Here is a 23199-nt window from a genome sequence, read left to right as displayed (position 1 = left end):
TCCCGCATCCCTGTCTGGCTGCCTCCTTCTAACAGCAGGCATTGAGGCATTGATGGCTCTTCTCCCGGGAAGTTTCTCCATGTCCCAGGTTGGGTGCCACTCAAATGTGCTCCCGGACCCCTTTTATCAAACATGTCATTGTTTCTTAGTTCCCTGACTTCCTGCTGGCAGGCGAGCAGAGACCGAGAGACCGTGGCTCCCTGCTCCTGGTATTGACTTGAAAAAATTTTTTTTAAATATATATTTTTCTTGATTGGTTGGTTTTTAGAAACCTCTTACTTCACCTCATGCCAGCCTGTCCCCAAGGGCTGCTGTCACATCTGAACTCTTATGTGAATGTCCAGCAGGACAGGGCCAGAGCGGCAGCTGGAACAGTCAGAACTCTTAGCAGGTCTGGTGTGAAATCCTGCCGTTCTGGATTGCACGGAGCAGTTGCGACACTCCAGTTTCACCCCTGCCAGGGATCGCTGGTCACGATAAGCGACACCCAATGAGCTCACCCTGCCAAGTGAGCTCACCCTCGCTTGGCAGAGGTTACAATTAGGGATCGGAACCCTCATTCTGCAGATCAGTTTACAAGGTAAGAAACCTTCTCAATGTTGCTATTTCACTCTCAGCTCTTACTTGCTTGTCCCCAACCCAGAAAGGCAGTACTGCAAACCAACAGCTTCAGAGTTAGACTTGGGCTCGAATCCCTGCTCTGCTACTCACGGGCTGTGTGACCTTGGGCAAGTCACTTTGCCTCTCTGAGCCTCAATTTCCTCATCTGAAAAGTGGGGACAGCAAATCCTAAACCCTCATAGGATGGGTTTTAGGATTTGAGATAATGGACGTAAAGCACTTAGCACAGTGCCCGGCTCACATAAGATTGTTCTAACAAAGGCAGGCTGGCTCCCAGGTGAGATGGGCTATCAGAGGAGGGACAGCATCCAGATTCACATCAACATTATCTACATGTTTATTTACAAATAGGACAACGTACATACATGCACAGGTATCACTGGGCCTCTCGGGAGTCCTGGAGCTGGAAACACACCTTCTGCTTCCCTGGGCTCCCTCCTGCCTCGGGCGGGCTCACTGGAAAAGGGCGGCTGACGCTTGCTGGAAAGCCTGGAGGTGCGATGGTTGGGCTCTCACACTTCTCATGGCCACATCGCCTGTCCCAGTGGCCGTGGACAAGGCGCTGGGAGCCTCCGCTCAGTCACTCATGTCCAGGCCAAATTCTGGATACAACTCTTTGGTGGCGACACCTCGGATCACGGCTGAAAGGAAGGATGAATGTCCAGTGGGAGAATGGCCACATCCCTGACCACCCAGCCCCCACTCCTGCACCTTCTTCCTGCTCCCCCAGTTGCCAAGATAACCCCCTGCCTGGCCATCCCAAACTAGACTCACTGAACCCTCACCCCACTTTGCAGAGGAGCCAAACAAAGCTCCCCTCCAATCTTTTCTCCACCCAGAGCAGCTGGAGCCATCTGCTGAGAATGGAAATGCACATTTGCGTCTATGCAGCACCTGCTGCAAACCTGTCTGCTGCAAACCCGGCCTCCTTAGCCTGGCCCTGCTGCCTGCCCTGGCCATTTGGTGACATTCCTCCTGCTCCCTCAAAGGCCCTCTTTCCTCCCATGGGATGGGCTCACCCTCAGAGGCCTCCCCTGACCTCCCCTCGCCCCCACTTGCCACCTGTTCCTGCCTCTCCATCTCTGCCCTTTGATTCATTCCTTCATGGCACTTAACACGCTTTATAATTCCTTTGTGTTCCTTAGTTAGTGACCATTCCCCTCCCCCCCAACATGGACGGACACGGAAGTCACATGAAAACAGAGCCTTTCACGTGTCCACTTCTCCAAAGTGTCCCCATGCCTGCAGAGCAGCACAGGGCAGGTGCTCAGTAAACACTCACTGAGCAAGTGACAGCGGACAGGCCGCCCGCTCGAGCTCCTGGGACCTAAAGGACAGGCCTCAAGCTGGGGTCTATCCAGCAAGCACATGTCCTAACCACTAGGCACAGTCACCTTGCATTGCTTTCTCCCTGCCCTGCTCATCCTCCTCTTCACCATTGATAATTCCCTTATCCTGTCTTCTCTTTCCCCTCATTTGGGACCCATTCCTCACTGAAACAAAGAAGCCCTCCCTGGGGCAGGGGCATTCAGGGAGCGGGGCAGCTGAGAAGGACGGGAGGGTTGGCAAGTTAGAATGCCCAGGAGATGGCCATGGCCGGGTAGCTCAGTTGGTTAAGTGTCGCCCTGATACGCCAAGGTTGCAGGTTTGATCCCAGCTCAGGGACCATACAAGAATCACCCATGAATACATAAATAAGTGAAACAAATGGATTTATCTTTTTCTCCTCCCCCCGCCCCCGCTTTCTCTCTCTCTCTCTCTCTCAAATCAATCAATCAATCAAAAATTTTAAAAGAAAACAAACAAACAAACAGTAGCCCAGGAGGAAAATCCAACCACCGATGGGAAGCAGGGACTCCTCCTAAGCCTGTTTGCTCCCTGGAGTCCGCCGCTCACCTAGTTTGCCCAGCAGCATCTGGCCCACATCTTTGATGTCGTTATACTCGTGGAGCTGGGAGATGTGGTCCTCCAGTTCATCCACACTATAGCCTCTGGGCGAGGGGTGGAGAAAGAGAAAGCTGATGAGGACCCAAGGTTCAGGGAGGAACATCTATTTAACAAATATTCACAAAGGGCCTGCCAGGTGCTCAGCACTGCGACAGAGAGATGGCAGGACAGACCCTGCCCACTAAAGCTGATGGTAACGGGATCCGTCCCTGGCAAATGCTCCCTGTACCAACCACACTGGTACTGTGTGGCCCTGGCCACGGCTGAGGGATTCACAGACGGGCACATGAGTGCTAGTCAGAAACCCCTCAAGTGTGAAACGCACATTCAAAAGCTGCTCGGCCTGAGCCGTGCGGCTGGAGCAAGGGGCTGGGAAGCTCAGGAGCTGTGGGAGAACCAGCTTCCCCCGGGTACTGAAAACCCCGCTTGCAGGGAGGAAAGCAGGCCGGGTGCAGACGAAGCACAGGCAGATAATGTGGGCCCCGGGAGAGGCTGCTGAGACAGCCTGAATCTAGCGGTGCGGTTCTGTCTTTCTGCTGAGCAGGCATGACTGGGCTGCAGTCACTGGGCACTAGTTATGTTAAGTACACTGAGGAACCCAACTGGACTTACTCAGATATTAACTGGGAGATCTCCTTGTCCAGCACGTCCCTCTTCTCCTTCAGCTTCTGAATGTCAAGGTGCGGAGAATCCTCGCTGGCCCCATCAGCCTGGCCACCCTTGGAAGATGGCCGCTGAGTGGCACAAATAGTTGTTAGCTGGACTGGCCATTCCCACAATTCAGAACCTACACGTTGTCCCCCAACAGCCACTCCCTGCTTCTGCTTGGTAATAGCCACCACCCAACCCCAAAGAAGACCACATTTCCCAGCTTCCCTTGCAAGTAGATGTGACCCTATAACTTAGTCTGGTAAGTTAATCAAAAAAGGTGTATGCTACGCCTGGGAACTGGCCTTCCTCCTTCCTGCCAGCTGAATGTGGAAGTAACAGGGAGTGAACAGCATCTTGATGAGGTAGAAGCTACGTTGAAGATGTGGTGGAATAAGACAGAGGCCTGGGTACCTGAAGACTGTTTAAGCCACCGCTATTTTGGGTTTTCTTTCACTCCCAGCCAAACCCAATTCTAACCAAAGGGCCTATCCTGGCCCCCAGTCTGACCCCAGAGATTCCGCCTCAGGTCTATGTGGATTCTTCTCTCCAGTTGGCGAAGTCGCTGGGTTTATAATCTCGTTAGATAACAGAGTCTACAGTCTGGGGATGTAGTCCCATCTTTGCCTTTCTGCTTCAAAGGCTGCACAGGCCAGTGCCTGGTGCACTGCTTATCTTCAGGAAACGGGTGTTGGATCAACGGTCTACACATGATGCAGAAAGAGACCGAGGAAGATGTGGTTCCTATTCTTAGGACGGGCAGTCACCAAAGCGTGAGTAGGCACCATCTGCCAGGCACTGGCAAAGGCTCCCGGGGTTCAGCGATGGAGAAGACAGCAAGCCCGACCCTCTGCTTTCATGGAACGGACAGCCTCGTCCCAAACAGAAAACTCCCAACAATTAGCCCTTCCTCCAGAGATCTTCACTCCAAGCCCTACTCACAGGTCACACTTCATCAGAAAGGGCATCTCTGACCACCCATTTCAATGGTCTCTCCTCGCCTGACCGGTGTGGCTCAGTGGTTGAGCGTCAACTTATGACCCAGGAGGTCATGGTTCGATTCCCAGTCAGGGCACATGGCCGGGTTGCAGGCTCGATCCCCAGGAGGGGGTGTGCCGGAGGCAACTGATCAATGATTCTCTCTCATCATCATTGTTTCTATCTCTCTCTTCCTCTCTGAAATCAATTAAAATATATTTTAAAAAAATAAATGGGCCCTAACCGGTTTGGCTCAGTGGATAGAGCATCGGCCTGCGGACTCAAGGGTCCCGGGTTTGATTCCGGCCAAGGGCATGTACCTTGGTTGCGAGCACATCCCCAGTGGGGAGTGTGCAGGAGGCAGCTGATCGATGTTTCTCTCTCATTGATGTTTCTAACTTTCTATCCCTCTCCCTTCCTCTCTGTAAAAAATCAATAAAATATATTTAATAAATAAATAAATAAATAAATAGCCTCTCCTCAACCACTCACTATCCCTTTGTCCTGATTTATGACATCTGACATGTCATGCCTTTCGTTGATAATACTAGAGGTCTGGTACACGAAATTCGTGCACTGGAGGGAGGGTCCCTCGGCCCAGCCTGTGCCCTCTCGCAGTCTGGAAGCCCTCTCTCCTTACCACCCACCTGCTCGCTGCTCCTTAGCCCTGCCTTGGAGGCAGGAGAGAGGCTCCGGCCACCACCACTGCGCTCACCAGCCCTTGGCCCGGCTTCTGGCAGAGGGCGCACCCCCTGTGGGAGTGCACTGACCACCAGGGAGCAGCTCCTGCACTGAGCGTCTGCCCCCTGGTGGTCAGTGCACATCATAGCGACCGGTTGTTCTGGTCATTCAGCAGCAATAGTCGCTTAGGCTTTTAGTGTATACATTATTTTCATTGTTGGCCTTACATCACTGGAGTGTAAACGCCACGAGGGCAAGGACTTTGTTATACTTACTGCCGACTGCACTGTGTCTACAACAACCGTACCTGGCACATAGTAGGCACTCCATACAATTGGCCAAATGAACGAGCCAATGACAAATTAGTAATCAACTAACCACAAGTGGGAAAGTGCTTCGAAGCTGAAGTACAGTGTGCTAAGGGGATGTCAAACAGGGTCACTGGATTGAGCCAGAAGTGGGGGTGAGGCTGCTCTGGGGAAACTCAATTGTCAAGGATGTGTAGGCATCAGCTTGGCAAAAAGCTGGAAGAAGAGCATCCCAGACGGAGGACAGGGCATCCAAATGCCCTGAGGCAGGAGAGCGCGCCCGTGTGTGAGGGACCCGAGTGGCTTCCGTGTGGGTGGGGTGGGTGGGGGAGGGGGCGGTGGTGTGAAAAAGGAGCCACCATCCATCCGGCTGTGTCAGGGACGGGAAGGGACAGAGCCCACCTGGGTGCCCCTGACATGGCAGCACATGCCTCTTGTCTGCAGCTTGGAGGGCACGAGGAAAAGGGGAAGGACACGAGGAAAAGGGGAAGGACCGGGAGATGACCTGGAGTTTCTCCGCAGAACCAGCGGGCCGGGGGAGCAGGGCCTTACCGGGCGGAGGGCGAGAGTGTGGGGACCGGGCTCAGGCATACTCACAGGGGATCGGAAGGCCCCGCGGCAACTTTTGGAAAGTCCTGGCTGCGTCCTGGAGAGGAATCCGAGGGAGACATGGCTGATTGGAACAAGGATGCGCTCCGGGAAGAAGGGGTACTGCGGGGTGTGGGAGGAGCGACCGGGGCAGTCGGGAAGGGGGCAGATATGCTCCTGGGGTCAGGGTAGAGATCCCCGAGGAAGGGGAGATCCCGAGAGGATGGCGTGTGCGGAGGGGCTGGTTGGGGTCTCTGGAAAGTGGGGAGTCGGGAAAGGGATATGAAGGGATGAGCTTATCCCCTGCTGTCCGCTCCTAGCCCACCTCCTGAGTCCTGGGGTCCGGGGCCCCCGTTGCGGGGGGGTCTGCAGTGCAGGAGGGTCCAGGTCGGGGGCTGGAGAGCGGCCTCTCAGGTCCGCCAGGTAAGCAAAGTCCTGCGACGGAGACCGGGAACGGGCACACAGCGAGCTGCGCGCGCACCCGGCGAGGTCGGGCCCCGCCCCCCCGAGGTGGGCGGAGACAGCTTTCATTGGGACTCCGCCTGTTCCTCCCGGCCGGAGTCGGCCTGGCCACGCCCCTTCGCTTTCATCTTTCTCATAGACCAATGATATTGAAGAACTAAGGCCACGCCCACGTAGCTGCTGCCTATAATCGCTCTGATCCCTCCTTTTTAGCTTCAATCGCCAAGATGCGCGGTGGCTGCCGGAAGCAATTCCGAGGTGGTTTCCGGGATCGCGGTGATGTGGCCCCCCCGTCTCCCTCCCCTTCCCGAGATGTCGGAAGAAGTCCGACAGAAAAAATTGGCGGAGGCCAGGAAAAAGGTAAAAGGCGCCGAGTCGCGGCTCCCCGACTTAGCCCAAGGTCCCTTGACGGCCGGACCGTGGTCAGGGTCTGTGCTGCCTCTAGAGGCACACGGGGCCAGACCCCGGGCGCCCCTAGGCGTCCCCCCGAAAGTCGTCTCACCAGCCCCGCCCCCCCACCCCCGGCAGCCCAGCTCCCGCCCTCGCTTGTCCGCCCCGGGTGACTTTGGGCTGGTGACCCCCGAGGTTCCCGGCTCCAGGCTCGGCCCTCGCCTCCTGCCGCCCAGAACCGGACCTCCTGGGCTCCCTGGGCTCCCAGGGCTTGCTATCTCCAGGGACCCGGATCCGGGCCCGGCGCTCCCTTCCCCCAGCGCGGAGCGGCGACTCGGGCGTCGGTTGGGAGGAGTGGAATGTAGTTATGTCACAATCCCCCTGGAAACTGTCATTATCGCCCTAAGCCCCGTGTTTGATGTGACGACCCAGTCTCCTAGTGTTTTCATCCCCTTTCCGGTTCTCTGGTCACGGCCCAAATTTCCAGCTTCAAGGGGACTCGGGACTATGGGACTTAGGTCAGAGAGGTTTCAGGCTCCCTGACTCCAGACTGTACGTCATCCGTAGACATTGATAGCTGAAAAGCCTGCATTGCACTGGTCAGCTCGAAACGTTGACCATTTCTCTGGGGGTCGATGGGGAGAATGTGTTTTGTTTAGTTTGGTTTTCTCCCAGGTTTCTAACTCGCCAGAGAGACTTTGAAATTTTTCATCTGAATTCTCGTAACTCATGTTCTAATTCCCTATGATTCTGGAATCAGATTGGCCCGCAGTCAGTGCTCTTTGGAGTGAGATCTGCTTATCCTCTGCGGAGCACTGCACTTCACAGCTGGGAATCTTTCCCAAGCCTCATCTCAACATGGAGTGCTCTGAGTGCTGCAGGAGAAATAGCACCAGTTTTGCTGGATTCTCTTGAGAGAGAAAAAGCCTTTTATCTTAATACTAGAGGCCCAGTGCACGAATTCGTGCATGCATAGGGTCCCTCAGTCTTGCCGGCAATCAGGGCCAATCGGGGCTATGGGAGGTTGACCAGCCGGCAGGGGGAGGGACCGTGGGAGGTTGGTTGTGGGAGCCCACTGACTACCAGGGGGCAGCTCCTGCATGAAGTGTCTTCCCCCTGGTGGTCAGTGTGTGTCATAGTGACTGGTCGACTGGTTTGTTCGGTTGCTTTGGCTTTTATATATATAGAATACTTAGGGATGGCATTTATGTATATTTGTAAGATTATAATAGACTTCTCTGAAATGGTGCTTGGGTTGTCTTATTTCTGTTACCATCCCAGATTCTCTAGGGGCGCGCCCTCACTGCCTTCTGCCATTAAGCTACACTGATGCAAAAGTTTGAGAAGCAGTGGTGTACATCTCCAACAGATGCATGAAGAGGGACCTTATGTCTGATCCTTAAACGTTAACCCCTTCTACCTCTGGTTTTGTCCCCTGGCAGCTACTGATTTATGGCGTTACCCCCAGAACTCAGAGTCAGAAGACTTAGTTTAAATGCTATTACTGCCTTTTTAAAAAAAAGCTTTGTTATCAGTCCATTTCTTCAGTCATTAGAAAAGAATTGCAACACCTTGTAGGGTTGTTGTGGCATTAAATCAGATGGCGAATATGAGTATTTTTTAAACTGTGAGATGTAAATCCAGGGGTTTGTAGCTGTCATGAGTCTCACCGCTTTTCCTTTTTGCAGTTGAGAGAATTCCAGCAGCAGCGAGGCATTGGTGCTCCGTCAGGAGCTAAGAAGAAAAAGAAGGTTAAAAATGGCAGTAGCCCCGAGACAACCACTGCTGATGGTCACTCGCCTGAGGATGTGAGTCTTGGCTTCCGGGGGTAGGGTGCTCAGGGGGCAGTAGAGGGTAGAGGTTAAAGATTGTGGAAGGAGTATCTAGTACTGGTTAAGAATTCTGAGTTTGAATTCTTTTTATTTTTAAATTTTTATTGTTGAGGGTATTACAGATGTCCCCCATTTTCTCCTCTTTGTCCCCCCCCTTTTTAAAAATTTTCACCCGAGGACATGCTTAGAGCGAGGAAGGGAGAGAGAGAGAAACATCTGTTGGTTGCCTTCTGTATGTGCCCCAATCAGGGATTGAACCTGCAACCCAGGTATATGTCCTGACCAGGAATGGAACTTGCAAGCTTCCATTGCACAGGATGATGCTCAACCAACTGAGCCACTATGGCTGGCCTTGAATTCTTAATTCTCCCCCTCCCTCTGCTAGGAATATGGTTTGGGGCAAATTGTTTAAGCAATTTGGGCCTGTGTTTCCACATCAGTAAAATCAGGGTAATATTGTCTTACATTTATGAAGCTTAAATGACATTGTTGTTTTTATATTAATCCCTTAATACAGGGCCTGGTGTGGGGTAAAGATCCAATAAAGGGTAGTTGCTACTGGTCCTGCTTATCTGGTGGTTTTTCTCATCCCCAGTCTCCAGGGGAAGCCAGGCTGTGAGAACAGCCAGCAAAAGAGCCCCAGGGTACGGCGAGGAGCCCCATCTCTGGGCGGCCTCAGGAAAATCACTTCCTCCACCTGGCCTCAGTTTCCTCATTTGTGAGATGATATTGGATCAGATTAGTGTCTTTCAAACTTATTTTTAGCTGTAATCCCTTTTGTTCAAGCAACCCTTTACTTGGAAGCCTGGTTTTTAAAGTGGAGGTGGGGGTCTGGAGCCCTGGCGTCCTGGGCCTGAGGAGAGGGTGTGATGGGCGTATTCAGAGCTGCACTGGTCAGGTGACTCCGCTCTGTGTGCCTGCCTCGCTCAGGGGGCTGTTCCATCTGTTCATGTGCGTTGATTTCTGCCTGTGGCAAGGCAGCAAGTGTCTGTTTGGAAAGATGGCGCCGGCCATGGTATTGATCCCCTTCTCTTTCTGTAGCATTTAATTTCCCCGAACCCATCTCTTCTTCCTTCCCTGACTCTCTTGCCTCTCTCTAAGCCACTTTTCTCTTTCTCCCCCTGCCCTTGTTTTTGCCTTTTCGCTTCCTGTAGATTCAGGATATTCTGAAGGTGTTGGTGTCCGACCTTAACCATTCCAATGGGGTAGCGCTCTCCCCATTGGACGATTGGAAGGTGAGGCAGTGCTGAGACCCCTCTCTGGCTTGTTCTCTCCCGGCTGTGCATGTCCCCAAGGCGTCTCTGGTTTGGGGGGTTCTTTACTCTCTGGCTTATTTTTATGTTGCTCTCATTAACCCGCGGCCTGTTCATGTCTGCTTTTTCACCTGCTTGGTTGATTGGGTTTGTTTTCTTCCCCCACCTCTTTTATCATCTTGGAGCAGGTGAGATGCACCTTGAAGGTTAAAGGTAATTTGGGAATAGCTTCCAGAACAGGTGTGTGGGTTTTGAGTTTTTTGAACTTCAAGTTTTTGAATGGCCAGTGGTGCTCTCAGACTAAGAGGTTAAATAAAACCAAACCTTCAGGTCTTGCCCTGTGGGCCTCTGTTCCCAAAAGAGCAATAGACTGCAGAGCAGTTTGTAATTTTTCCAGTAGATTAATTTTGGTTTGAGAGTCAGCTATCTAGGGTTAAGAGAAAGGGAGTAAAAATCAAATATGGACACAACCATATTCAGTGGGCCCCGGAGAAGATAGGGGAGGAACCAGGTAGAATGCCCGCTGAGGGAGGCAGGCTGTGCTGAAAGGGGCGAGAGAGAATGTGGCAACATTCCACATGCTCAGCTGAGAAGTTGGTTTTAAATGGACTTGAGGCTGGAGGGGGTGGCATTTGAGTCTGGTTTGAAGATCAGAGGTGGGTCATATCCATCCATATGGAGAAGGGAAAATGGAAGTTCCTGGCCGAGGGTGTGGGACAGGTAACGGCCGGGATTATGAGCGCACAGAGCACGTTCCAGAAAGGCGGGGAGCCAGGAGATGACGTCCTCCGGGTGTGATGCTGGCACTTCCTCCTTAATTGACTTCCTTGGGGGACCTCTGCCAGGCCAGAGGAGGAGGGCTGAAATGGGGCCGGATCCTGCTGGAGGGAGCGTGGGGTGGAGGGCTGGGACGCGCCCTGCTGGCTGGCGGTAGAGTATTCAGTCATCAGGACGACTCCCGCCCAGTTGGTCAGGTCTCTCCAGGTGCTGTGACTCACCTTGTCAGCCCGAGTGGCATGGGGAGGGCACACAGGCCTAAGTGAATCCTGAAGCTGGGATCCACATGGTCTGTGCCCACATCCTGCTGTCCTTCTGGAAATGAGGATGCAGATTCCCATAGTCCCTTCTTGCTTTTTTTGGGTGTGTGTTTTTTAAATACCTTTATCGATTTCAGAGAGGAAGGAAGAGGGAGAGATAGAAACATCGATGATGAAAGAGAATCATTGATCGGCTGCCTCCTGCACGCCCCCTAATAGGTATCGAGCCCGAAACCCGGGCATGTGTCCTTGACCGGAATCTCTTCAGTCCACAGGCCAACGCTCTATCCACTGAGCCAAACCAGCTGGGGCTTCTTGTTTTTAAATCCTGTCTTTATCAATAACTGTTTCCCACTTAAGTTTTCTGCTGCAGTAATGCAGGCCTGTGATTGCAGTATCCGGGCAGAAATACAGCATTTCCAGAAATGGGGAATAATGGAGGAAAAAAAAATTTTTTTTTAATGGAATGGGATGTTTGAGGGGAGTAGATAATGTGTTTGTTTCTCTTTTTTAAAAACTGATTTTTAGACAGAAGAAGGGAGGGGGAGAGAGAAAAACATCTATGTGAGAGCCAGATACCCATCGGCTGCCTCCTGCATGCCCCCCACTGGAGATCGAGCCCAAAACCCGGGCATGTGCCCTGACCCGGATTGAACCCACAACCCTTCAGTGCATGGGACGATGCCCAACCAACTGAGCGTATTCTTTATAAGTACGGACTTATAACTCCATACTTAGCTATAAGACTTAAAATTGTGAAATAACTTGGTTGCTCACAAATAGTCATGTTGTATATAGTTAAGTCTTTAGAAAAGTACTTTTTCCCCTCTGAGCTTTTTTGTGTCTAATGCTAGGGATGAGTGGGAATCCAAGATGCCAGGAGGGACCTAGAGCTTGCTGGGGCCCATGGCGGGGAGGGTGCCCACCTCCCCCAAAGTCTTCTGTCCGGTCAGCTCAGAACCCCTGTTCTTACATATTAGAGCCAGTTGTACAGGTTGGCAAGGCAACACCAGGTGCCAGGGCCAAAGGTCACAGAGTGGACAGTAATGCAAATAACTCGACTCCACCGCAGCTCCTCCAGGTTCTGCAGCACTTGCTCTAAGGAGGGTGGCAGGTTGGGACTTTCAGAGGCCAGAGCTGAGGTGTCCAGAGAGCAGGCACAACTCCCCCCTTCCCCCCCAGAGGTGCAGCCTCTTCCTCTGGGACCCAGCTTGGCTGGACAGCTCATGGCTCCCTAGCACTGTCCTTCCTCAAGCTTCAGCTTGTCACCCATCTTCCTGTCTCTTTGCCCATCTGGCCTCTTAGCTCTCTAGAACCAGAGTCTGGGACCAAGTGTCGGGCCTGAGCCCCGAGAGAGGCGGGTGGGGCTCTGGCCAGGCAGGTGGGGCCGGTTGAGGAAGAGAGAGCGGCTTCTCCATGGCTCCTGGTCAATCCAGGATTGCTGTTCAGGAAGCCCGTCCGCGGGTGGATGTCTTACCTCTGCTTTCGCAGGTGGCTTCTTGGTTGGGTAGTTGTGTTGGAGCTAGGAGGTTGGGGTGGGTTTACTTTCTACCCCCAGGAACAGGGAGAGGCCTCTAGCTGGAAAGCTTCATTCCCAGAAAAGACCTGAGTCGGGCAAACGCAGCCAGTGGCTGGTGGGAGGAGGGGAAGGCGGGGAGGAGAGGGAGAGAGGAAAGCGGTGTTGACCAGCTGTGGATCCGCTGCTTCATCACTGTGCCCTCTGCCCAGCAAGGACCAGGGTGGGGGTCACTGAGGCACGGGCCGGCTTTCCCTCCTCCCTGATTGGCACGCCTTCCTTCCACCTGCTGTGGCTGCCACAGGTCAGAGCCTGGTACTGTCTTGCTGCGCTCCGGGGAACAAGGCCTCTGTGTTCTTGAACGTCTTGCAGTCCTGCTTTGAGCTCTGGCCGGCCAGAAGGCTGCAGAGTGGCCCGAGCCCTGGGCGAGCCCTGGCCACACCCCAGAGTGGCTCCCAGCATGTGTGACTGTCACTCCATTGCAGCAACACCTGTCCTACCTGCTCCGCACCCCTGCATCCATGGCAGCGAGAAGCCTTTCCCGCATGCCCCCTAACCCCCTGCTCTTTTCTGTGATAGGCGCCCAAAGACCACCCGGCCCCTGCGGCCCTGCCCCCTGATGACACCATGTCACCTGGCGGTGTCCTTTCCCCCAGCGCTGCTTCATCTGCTCAGGTTTGTGCCTCTTCCCCCTCTGCCCACTGCCCCTCTGCGTTCACCCCTCTTCCTTCCCAGAGGACTGGCCCTCGTGGATTCCCTCCTTTCTTCAGGCGGCTTGGTTCCAGGAGCCAGCCCTTCCTGAGGACCTGGGGGGGGGGGGGGGCGGGCAAGGCCAGGTTTTCCCTTCAGTTTGGGGAGCTGGAAGGTTGTCAGAATGAGCTTGGCTCACCGCACCCCTGGCTTGTTCTCACCTCATGCGTTTCTTCCCAAACAGAATTATGATCCTGAAAATGTTCCTTTTGTCCTGTCTGAAAGCACGTGAGTGTCTCCTGTGGGGGCAGCAGTTGCTAGGCGGAGGGAGTCGGGGCAGGCCACTGCCCATGATTCCTTCTTTCCCATCGAGCCTCCTGCACCCCTGACTCCTGTGTTCACCCCCAGATTCTCTTCTACCGAGAGCCTGCGTCAGCTTTCCCAGCAGCTCAACGGTCTCGTATGTGAGGTACCCCAGAACTGGGAGCCCAGAGGGAGCTGGATGGGGAGGAGAAACTGTGATAGAAATTGAGGCAGAGGTTCCCAAGAGGGAGGGGAGATGCTGGGAGCAGGCACTCGGCCGGGTGAGGTTGAGCTAGTCGTTCCTTCGCTGGCCTGTTCTTTGAAGCTCTGCAGATGAAGGAGTGGGACCAGGAGATCAGTTACATCCTTTTATCCCGCTGCAGGAAGCGCAGGAGGAGAGCTGCTGGGAGGGGTGGGTTGAGGGGGAGAGAAGAAGCAGGAGAGGTTGGCACAAAGGGGTTATGAGAGGAGGGGGCCAGCTTAGAAGGCAGAAAAGAAAATGTTGCCAGTGCTGGGGAAAACAGGAAGTCGGAGGCTTAGGCGTGGAGAGGGACAGAGAGCATGTCCATGTGAGCTCTTTCATCTCTCCTAGTCTGCATCCTTCGTCAATGGGGAGGGACTAGCATCTTCTGCTAATATAAAGGCTCTGGAGGTGAGTGGCCCTGGACTGTGGCCCAGTGACCCTGCAGGCCAGCTTCCGGACCCCAGCGGAGGGGGCTGGGTGCCCTGCTGCCAGCTGAGACCGCCCGGATACCCCCAGCCCTAACGATTGCTCTCTCTACCTCTCCCCCCACCCTCCTCCAACTCCTCCTCTCTGCATGCGCCTCAGAGCCGGTACCAAGAACTATCTCTAGCCCTGGATTCCAGCAATCTAACAAACAAACAACTCAGTAGCGAGATAGAGGAATTGGTAAGAGTCCAGTGGGGTCCCCTGATTCCACGCTGCCAATCTGGGGCTCTGAAGAAAGGGGCCGGGAGCCCTAGTGCCAAGGGAGAATGGGGTGCCGGGGGGCCTAGGCCTCAGCTGGAGGGACCCCAGGGTGCGGAGCATGTGGCATGGCTCTTTCTGTGGCTGCCCTCTCTGCCTGCTCTCTGTCCTCCGTACACCCCTGCTTGTCAAGCCTTCTCCACACTTGCCCTGGGGACACTATTTAGGGAAAGAACTAGCTTGACTTGTGTCCTGGCCCTGACTCTGCCCCTAATTTGCTCTGTCTTTGACCTTGAACAAGTCACTTCTCTGGACTTCAGTGTCCTGAGGGTGTAGAAGTAGAGGGTATCTAAAGTCCCCTTTAGCTCAAAAAACCCAAGATGGAAAGGTCCTTTCCGTTCCTATATCTGCTATTGAGGACGGAGCCTGTCCGTGGTGTGTGCTTATGAATATTCGTTCAGTGAGTGAGTGAGTGAATGAATGCCCCCGTCCACACCATGAGCTGGCAGGGGGTCTTTCCCCCTCAAAGCCCGTGGCTAGAGCTTTATGTCGGTGTCCTCAGGGATCCAGGGAGCAAACCACCTAGACCCCAAGTCCCTCTGCTTGGGAGCTTTGACGTCTCCCTTTAAAAGCCATTCCTGGTCCCTGTCCATCTCTCCTTGGTCCGGGGAGCATAGTAAAGGGGCAGCCTCGGTCACCTTCCTTTGACTCTCTCCACAGAAACGGCAGAACCAGGAAATTGCAGACCAACTAGAAAAAGTAATGTGATTTCTTTGTCTACTCATTACACGGCTGAGGGGCTCGGAGGAGGACTCAGCCTGGAAAAATATAGGGCCCACCCCTCCCGTCCCAGACCCTCCCCTCCCTCCCCCACTCCTGCCCCTACCAGCCTGGCCTCATTGGCGGGCTTGTCCTGGGCCATTGGTGGCACCTGGGGCATGTTCTTTGCTGTTTCATTCCTCCTCCCAGTCAGAGGTGTTTCCTCTCTCCCCGCAGGAGAAGCAGGAATATAAGCAGAAGCTTGCGAAGGAACAAGGGGCCCTGAGAGAGCAGCTGCAGGTGAGCCCGGCGGGCGGGTCCCCCATGCTCCCTGGTGTGTGTGTCCCTCTTTCTCAACACTGGTTCGGCTTTTCTTCCAAAGGTTCATATCCAGACCATAGGGATCCTCGTGTCCGAGAAGACAGAATTACAGACCGCGCTGGCCCATACTCAGCAGGCAGCCAGGCAAAAAACAGGTGGGAATCCTCGCCCTGTCCTGCTTCCTGCTTCAGCCCGGCACACGGGCAGGCCTTGAGGGGCCATCCTTCTTTGGACGTGGTGTCTGTCCTTCCAGGAGAGGCGGAGGATCTCGCTGGTCTCCTGCAGTCTTCCCAGCAGCGCGTCGGAGATCTGGAGCGGACGCTGTGTGCCGTCTCCACGCAGCAGAAGCAGGCGGACAGGGTGAGCCCAGCCGCCCACCCAACCACTGGAGGCGCAGCTTCTCCGAGGCGGGAGTGAGCCTCAAGTTCCCTTTTTTTTTTAAAATGTTCTTTTTTTTCTTTTATTTTAGTCCTCACCCAAGGATATGTTTTCTAATTTATTTTAGAGAGAGAGGAAGGGAGAGGGAGAGAAACATTGATTGGTTGCCTTCTATATATGTGCCTGACTAAGGGATCAAACCCGCAACCTGGGTTGTGTCCTGACCAGGAATCAAGCCCTCAGCCCTCTGTGCCCAGGACGGTGTTCCAGCCAACTGAGCCACCCTGGCCAGGGCCTAAGGTCCCTTCTGTGGCAGGGAGGGAGCTGCCCGCAGGCAGCCGGGCCGTTTCCACTGCTTTCAGTTGTGTGGGTGGTTAGAAGCAGCCAGTGGATGAGTTGGTTGCTGTGGTTGTTGGGAGTGGACTGTCCAGAGCGAGCACTGGATTTGGAGCCCAGAGCCTACGTGCCAGCCCTGCCCTTAACTGGCAGTGGGGCTTGGCCAGGTCCTAGGCACAGAACAGTATTTTTAATATGTTATCCTGTGTGTAGAAAGGGGAGAAGTGTGTGTGTGATGTCAGTCATGTCTGAAAGGACTTATACAATCCCAGGGGGAGAGGAACAGGGTGGCTGGGAGACATGTCACTTCTGTGCCTTTTGAGTTTGGGGCTGAGTCAGTATCATCCATTAAAAAAATGAAAAATTACAGTGAAAATTTAATCCCCCTCCCATATTGTGCCCCCACCCCAGATCTGAGTGTTCAGCCAGAACTCTAGGTGATTTTAGGCAAGTGGATGAACCTCTAATGCTCCGTGTTGCTCGCCTGTAAAATGTGAACAGTGATAGTAACTGTGGCCTATGGTGATTGTGAGGATTCAAAGTTTAGCACAGCGCTGGGTAAAGTGCTCAGTAGGGTTCAACGTGGCGAGGCTGGTAGTACTAGCAGCACTACCCGCTCTCCGGGCCTGGCAGCCAGCTGTGACGCTCTACCTGCCTCTTCCACCCTCACCAAGTTCTCACTAAGCCAATGAGAACATGGGCTTGGAAGAGCTTTGGAGAATGTAGTGCGACTCCATGTGAGAAAGTTGCTGTTACTCTTCGTCTGCCAGCCCACCTGACCTCACCTTTCTATGTTTGCAGCACAACAAAGAACTCACCAAAAACCGTGACGCCCTAAAGCTGGAGTTATACAAGAACAAGTAGGATGGGGCGGGGGGGCTGGTGCTGGGGGCCTGGGCCGGGTGGTGTGCTGGGAAGCGGGAGGGACACAAGTAGCACAGCGAGGAGGCTGTCCAGGTTGGACACGTGCAGCCTGCTCGAGTCCTTGCTGTGCTGACTCAATGCTTAACCTCAGGCAACTCATGTCCTTTTCTCTGGCCGGTCATTGTGACTTTTGTCCTGGGGTCCCTTCCCATGCCACTAGTCTGTGGTTCTGTGGTGAGGGCGGTGGGTTGATTGCCACAGTGACCCTTGCTGTTCTTTATTCATGCCTTTCTCCACTGCCTCTGGCCACAGCAAAACGAATGAAGACCTGAAGCAGGAGAACTCGGAACTTCAGGAGAAGCTTCGGGTCTTGGTGACCGACAAAGAGGCCTCACAGCTCAGGGTGGAGGAGCTGCAAAAGAAGCTGGAAATGTCAGAGCTGCTGCTGCAACAAGTGAGGGACTGGGCCCAGGGAGTCCCCGCCCCCTCCAGCTGGGGCCTCTGTGGTCGTGTGGGTGACCCCAGCCAGGAGCTGGAAAGCTTGGATCCTTGTTCTGGTCCTGCCAGAGAATCCTGTAGATTTTGATAACAATCTACAACTCGGGGCCCTGCCCTGAACTGTGGAATCAGAATCTAAGGTTTAGGGATGTTTCGTTTTTGTTTTTAAAAGCATCCTGATTGAAAACCATTGTTTTATAGATGACATTGATCAGGCCGGCTCCTGAGTCTGTTTTCTCCCTCTTGGGGGACCGAGCCACCAGGTAGTCAGGGTGCCCGGGTCAGAGAGCGCCTCCTCTTCAGTTTCTCCACACTGAGCAATGCTCTGCCTTCATGGAGCTAACTTCCTTCCCCTGGTCTGTCTGCCCTCCGGAGCAACACGGGGAAAGCCTCAACTCTTTGCCAAGACAGACCTGCAGACACTTTGAAAGGGGGTGTGTGTGAGTCCCCGTCTTTCCTCAGATCTTTTCTGAGCTAAACACCCTCCTGATTGCTGTCTCCTGGATGTGACCTGGTTGTCAGGGACCCCAGAGTGAAACACCCGTCTCCAAATTTGGTCCGGCCTGGGCAGCAAGCAGACTGCTGTTCCCGAGATAGGCAGTCTAACAAGTGGCCGGCTGGGGATAGGAGACGTTAGAGCCTCAGGGTGCTCTGAGGTTCAGATGGCTGCTCCTACTTTTGACCCAACCACTCCATTTTGAGGGCCAGCACCGGTGTGTAATCTCACTCGCTATAGCCATCTGAAAGGCCCCCAGGAAGGGTACAACGAATGTATGCTGTATTCATATGTTGGATTACTGTGCAGCCATTACACAATTAAATATATCTTGTACGCAGCAAAGTGAAATAAGTCGCAGAACCATATGTGAATGAACCCCAAGACAACACAGCTGTAATAGGCACCCAGATTGGGAGGACTGAATCTGGCGGAAAGGTTGGGAGGACTTGGAACACTCACTGAATAGCTGACAATGAGTATTGAGTAAATGTAAACCTATGGACGTGGTACTAATAAAGTGAGGCTAGAGTTCTTTGCGGACCCTGAGTTGTTCAGACCCTTTTGGGGAGCATTGTGTGGAACCGCCGGGGCTCCGCAGATCTAACCTCATTTTCCACCATCCAGTTTTCCAGTCAGTCTGAAGCCCCTGACAGGAAGGAGCAGTTACAGCAGGCGCTGGAGGAGCGGGCGCAGCTGGAGACACACGTGGAGCAGGTGAGGCTTTGCAGAGGGAGGGGTGTGAGGAGAACGGCTCCAGGTGACCCCGGCTGACTTCTGCGCCCGTCCTTACAGCTGAAGGAGTTGCTGAAGCAGCTACAGATGGAGAGAGACCAGTATGCAGAGAATCTGAAAGAAGAGAATGCCATCTGGCAACAGAAGATGCAGCAGATGTCAGAGCAGGTGAGCTGTGACCTCGGCCCCCACCTTAGATAGGTCACTTGCTCTTTCTGGGCATCTGTGAAATGGGAATCATATCACTTGTGTGTGCAGGTAGATGTGTAACGTGTTCTTTTTTTAACTTTTAAAAATTTTATTAATTTGAGAGAGAGAAACATTGATTTCCACTTATTTAGGCACAATTGGTTGATTTTTATATGTGCCCTGACCGGGGATAGAACCCACAACCTTGGCTCATAGGGACAATGCTCTGCCCAACTGAGCCACCAGCCAGGGCTGGACATGTGTGTTTGTAGGTGGGGGCAGAGAGGGAGATGGTCACGTGCCATGGCTCCATCCCCTCCCTCCGTACTCTCCGTGCTTTGGGCAGGTGTGCAAGCTGAGGGAGGAGAAGGAGCAGAGCATGGGTCAGGTGCAGGAGCTGGAGACCAGCTTGGCCGAACTGAGGAATCAGATAGGTAAGCTGAGGCTGGAGTGACCTGGGAGCAGGACTCGTGTCGGGGAGCTGGAGAGGCTGGCTGGAATGCCCCCGAGGAGGGGGGCAGATGGAAGGACATGGGGCAAAGGGAAAGAGGTGTGTACCAGGAGCTGCCAAGTCTTGCAATCTCTCTGAGCCTCAGTGTTTCCATCTGAAAAAGGGGTGGAGTGCCCACTGTCAGCCCAGAGTTGTCTGGAGCATGAAAATGTAGAGAACTCTACTGAAAGTGTCTTGAAAGATTGAACATCATAGGAGTGGGAATTACTAGCAGGAAGCCAAGATTTGGGGTGAGGAACCCGAATTAGCTGTGGACCAAGAGGTGAGAGGCCCTTATTGTCCGCTTGCCTCCTCAGCTGCCCCCCCACCCCCGGAGCCCCCGGCAGGGCCCTCGGAGGAAGAACAGCGGCTACAAGCCAAAGCGGAGCAGCTACAGCAGGAACTGGAGGTCCTGACAGGGCAGCTGCGGGCCCAAATTCAGGACAATGAAAGTTTGAGTCGCCTGAATCAGGAGCAGGGGCAGCGCTTGCTGGAGCTGGAGCAGGAGGCCGAGCGCTGGGGCGAGCAGGCGGAGATGCGCAAGCAGATTCTGGAGGACATGCAGAGCGACCGCACCACCATCAGCCGTGCGCTCTCCCAGAACCGCGAGCTCAAGGAGCAGCTGGCTGAGCTGCAGGACAGCTTCGTCAGGCTGGTGCGCAGCCCTGCTCGCCCGGCCTGCCCCCTCCCTTGCCGAGTCCTTTCCTGCAGGGCAAGACACTTAACCCCTCTGGGCCTTTGTTGTCCCACCTTTAAAATGGGGTGGTATGGTCCTTACGTGAAATGGAGCCTATGAAGGCATCCTGTGACCCAGGGAGCTTATGTCAATGAATGTGGGGAAGGGGGGAGTTGGGGGTTCCCTCCCTGCTTCTACCCTTTTCTGAGCTGGTGGGGAGGGGGGGGTGGACATCAAATTCTGGTGTCTCCAGCTGCATTGGGTGGCCACAGATTACTTCTCTCTGTCCAGACCAACGAGAATATGGAGATCACCAGCACGCTTCAGACGGAGCAGTATGTCAAGAAGGAGCTGGCCAAGAAGCTGGGCCAGCTGCAGGAGAAGCTGGGGGAGCTGAAGGAGACGGTAACGCTGCCCCAGCTGAGAAGGGCTGAGTCGGGCACTGGCCTCTGGGGCGGGAGGCACTTGGGCAAGGATGAGCTGGGTGCCGGGGCCAGAACTGAGGCAGCTCCAGCCTGGAGAGACAGGCGGTCCCAGAGTTCTTCAGAGCCTGTGGCTGCGTTGCCCCTGCCCTCTGACCTGTACAGGTGCGTAGCCCTCTGCTGTAGGTCATCTCCAGTGGAGGCATTGAGCTCGCTTAGAGGGGAAGAGACGTGGTATATGGTGGGTGGCTCTTTGCAGTCAGCCCTGGCTTCTAACCTCAGCCCCACTAGTCCCTATTCACGTCACAGCTCTAAGCTCAGTTTCCTTAACTTAAAAGGGAGGTTAGCACTTTCCTCATGGAGGTCTGAGGATTAAACGAGAATCATGCATGTAAAGTATCAGGCGTTTAGTGTGCAGCTTAGCAGATACTGGTTGGCGCTCTGTGCTTTTCCACAAGCCTGTGGCCTAAAGGGAAAACAGAAAGCAGGTTGTTCTGAGGTATGAGCCTGGGTGAAGGCGGCATGGGACTCTGGACAAGGGAGGCAGTCACTGAGGCCCTGGAGGGAGGAAGCCAGGGCCTGGGCAGGAGGTCTGTGCCGATCTCCTCAGAATCAGAAAGCAAGCCACCACTTGCCCTCACACCCAGGGTCTTCCCGCAGGTGGAGCTGAAGAGCCAAGAGGCCCAGGGTCTGCAGCAGCAGCGGGACCAGTACCTGAGCTACCTGCAGCAGTACGTGGCCGCCTACCAGCAGCTGGCCACGGACAAGGAGGCCCTGCAGAAGCAGGTCCTGGTGCACTCCCAGCTCATGGAGCAGCAGCAGCAAGAGGAAGTTCAGAGCCAGGAGGAGGCCAAGAAGGCCCGCCAAGAGTTGCAGGAGACCCAGGTGAGGGAGTTGGAGTGCTGGGCCTCTCAGCCCTGAGTGGGAAGACCTGCAACTTGTGTCCCTTCTCACGCTCTTTCCTGGCCCCTTAGGGGCTCCTGGAAGCTGTCAACCAACAGAACCAGCAGCTACAGGCCCAGCTGAGCCTCATGGCTCTGCCTGGGGAAGGTAATTGGAACCGCCCAGAGGGAGAAGCCAGAGCCCAAGGGGGAGGGGGACTTTTAGCAGCAAAGAACTGAGTTAGAAGAGACCTTTGGGACAGCGAACCCTCTTCCTGTGGGGTCAGTGAGGCGGGGCAGAGCTGGGTCCCGAGCTATCTTCTTGGGCTGCTCCACCTCCCTGTGGGGTTGTCTGAGGCCCCTTTGGCTGCCCCCAACAGGCGATGGACTGGATGGAGAGGAGATGGAGGAGGAGGCTCCGCGGCCAAAGCTGAGCATCCCGGAGGACCTAGATAGCCGAGAGGCCATGGTGAGCTGGCCTCCCTGCCCTTTCCTGTCCCACCTTCCTGCCTCCCTCTGAGGTCCCTTCCGGACACCCTTGTCACCTCTTGGTTTCTACCCTCTAACTTCTCTTGATTCCCAACCTCCCCTGGGAGCCAGTGGTCAGACACCACCCCATCCTTGAACCACAGATGTGTCCACAGAGGCCCTGTGATGGGAAGGTCCTCTCTGCCTCTGTGCCTCCCGCTTGTCCTGAGCATTCCCCCGCAAAAGCACACACGCACCTCTTGCCCGCAGGTGGAATTTTTTAACACGGCCTTAGCCAGTGCTGAGGAAGAACGGGCACAGCTGCGCAGGGAGCTGAAGAAGCAAAAGCTACACTGCCGGCACCTGGCGCAGCTGGCAGCCCCATCCCAGCGCAAGCTAGAGGCGGAGGTCCCAGCCCCGAGCCCTGAGGGGGACAGGGTGCCTGCGGAGACCCACCAGGCCCTCCAGGTGGCCATGGACCAGCTGCAGGTGAGTGAGTGTCCCCTGGCCAGGGCCAGGGAGGGTGGGGATGGGCGGGGCAGGTGGCTGCTGAGCCCTGACCCTGCTTTGTGGCTGCAGAGCCGCTTTACAGAGGTCATGCAAGAGAACGTGGATCTGAAGGAGCGGGTTGAGGAGCTGGAGCATCGCTGCATTCAACTGTCTGGAGAAACAGATACTATTGGTGAGCGGCAAGGCCAGGGCCTGGGCAGGGAGCGCTGTATGGTGGGCGGGGATCCCCAGCAGCTGAGCCCTGTCCACCCGCCTGCCCTCCCCGCTCTTCGCAGGAGACTACATCACCCTGTATCAGAATCAGAGGGCAGTACTGAAGGAGCGCCACCGGGAGAAGGAGGAGTACATCAGCCGGCTGGCTAAGGACAAGGAGGAAATGAAGGTAGGCCCTGACCACCTCTGTGGGCGGGGCCAGGGCCGGGTGTGGCTGCTGAGTGCCTCTCTCTCCAGGTGAAGCTACTGGAGCTGCAGGAGCTGGTGGTGCGCCTGGTTGGTGAGCGTAATGAATGGTATGGCAGGTTCCTGGGGGCTGCCCAGAACCCTGCTGGGGAGCCCACGACAGCCCCCCCGGCCCCCCAGGCAACTGGAGCTGCTCATAGCCAAGGTGGTGAGTAGAGGTCTGGGAGAGGGTGAGTGGGCGGGGGGTGCGGGGGGAGCTCCACAACACTCAGAGCCCTGCCCTTCTCAAAAGATCTTCACGAGGTGAGCCTGGCGGACGGTGTGGAGCCGGGCCCTGCTGCACTTGAGAACTCCACCGCACAGCAGATCATGCAGCTGCTGTGTGAGCTGCAGAGCCCCCAGGAGTACCCAGGCTTGAGCAGAAACCCCTGCATCCCCTTCTTCTACCGGGCCGATAACGATGCTGGCGTGAAGATCATGGTGATCTAATAACTTGACACTACCCCCGGAGAATTATAATAGGGGCGCGGGATGTTTCCCCGGTTAGGTTGTAATTTGACAGGTAGCTTGAAGTGAAGGTGTAACGATTTTCCCA

At 54.8% G+C, this 23199-nt stretch overlaps 2 protein-coding genes across 6 annotated transcripts; one reads left to right on the top strand and one right to left on the bottom strand.

The window, feature by feature from the left end:
• Nucleotides 1-934: 934 nt before the first annotated feature.
• Nucleotides 935-6317, bottom strand: SWI5 (SWI5 homologous recombination repair protein). The gene is made up of 5 exons (XM_006103179.3): nucleotides 6097-6317; nucleotides 5781-5829; nucleotides 3181-3302; nucleotides 2518-2612; nucleotides 935-1262 (listed from the first exon to the last, which is right to left on the bottom strand). Exons 1-5 carry the CDS (start codon nucleotides 6300-6302, stop codon nucleotides 1198-1200), a joined length of 537 nt encoding a protein of 178 aa, XP_006103241.1. The 5' UTR covers nucleotides 6303-6317; the 3' UTR covers nucleotides 935-1197.
• Nucleotides 6318-6440: 123 nt separating this feature from the next.
• GOLGA2 (golgin A2) lies at nucleotides 6441-23132 on the top strand. 5 transcript variants are annotated; one of them, XM_023744447.1, is made up of 27 exons: nucleotides 6441-6593; nucleotides 8312-8431; nucleotides 9610-9690; nucleotides 12841-12936; nucleotides 13196-13239; nucleotides 13360-13411; nucleotides 13847-13906; nucleotides 14084-14164; nucleotides 14903-14941; nucleotides 15179-15241; nucleotides 15324-15417; nucleotides 15516-15622; nucleotides 16778-16836; nucleotides 17153-17294; nucleotides 18462-18551; nucleotides 18630-18737; nucleotides 19105-19192; nucleotides 19566-19903; nucleotides 20216-20329; nucleotides 21007-21231; nucleotides 21321-21396; nucleotides 21608-21696; nucleotides 21966-22184; nucleotides 22275-22377; nucleotides 22481-22587; nucleotides 22656-22812; nucleotides 22897-23132. In XM_023744447.1, the coding sequence occupies exons 1-27, from the start codon at nucleotides 6513-6515 to the stop codon at nucleotides 23091-23093; spliced, it is 3030 nt and encodes a 1009-aa protein (XP_023600215.1). In that variant the 5' UTR covers nucleotides 6441-6512; the 3' UTR covers nucleotides 23094-23132. The 5 variants fall into 5 exon arrangements, with proteins under 5 accessions (XP_023600215.1, XP_023600214.1, XP_023600216.1 ...); XM_023744446.1 differs by having other exon boundaries at nucleotides 13360-13420; XM_023744448.1 differs by lacking the exon at nucleotides 9610-9690 and having other exon boundaries at nucleotides 13360-13420.
• Nucleotides 23133-23199: the final 67 nt, after the last annotated feature.

This window comes from Myotis lucifugus, unplaced genomic scaffold (genome assembly GCF_000147115.1).
Source record: "Myotis lucifugus unplaced genomic scaffold, Myoluc2.0 scaffold_465, whole genome shotgun sequence".
Classification (NCBI taxonomy): Eukaryota; Metazoa; Chordata; class Mammalia; order Chiroptera; family Vespertilionidae; genus Myotis; species Myotis lucifugus.
Note: the sequence above shows the minus strand (reverse complement) of the source record. Positions and strands in the feature narration are given on the sequence as shown.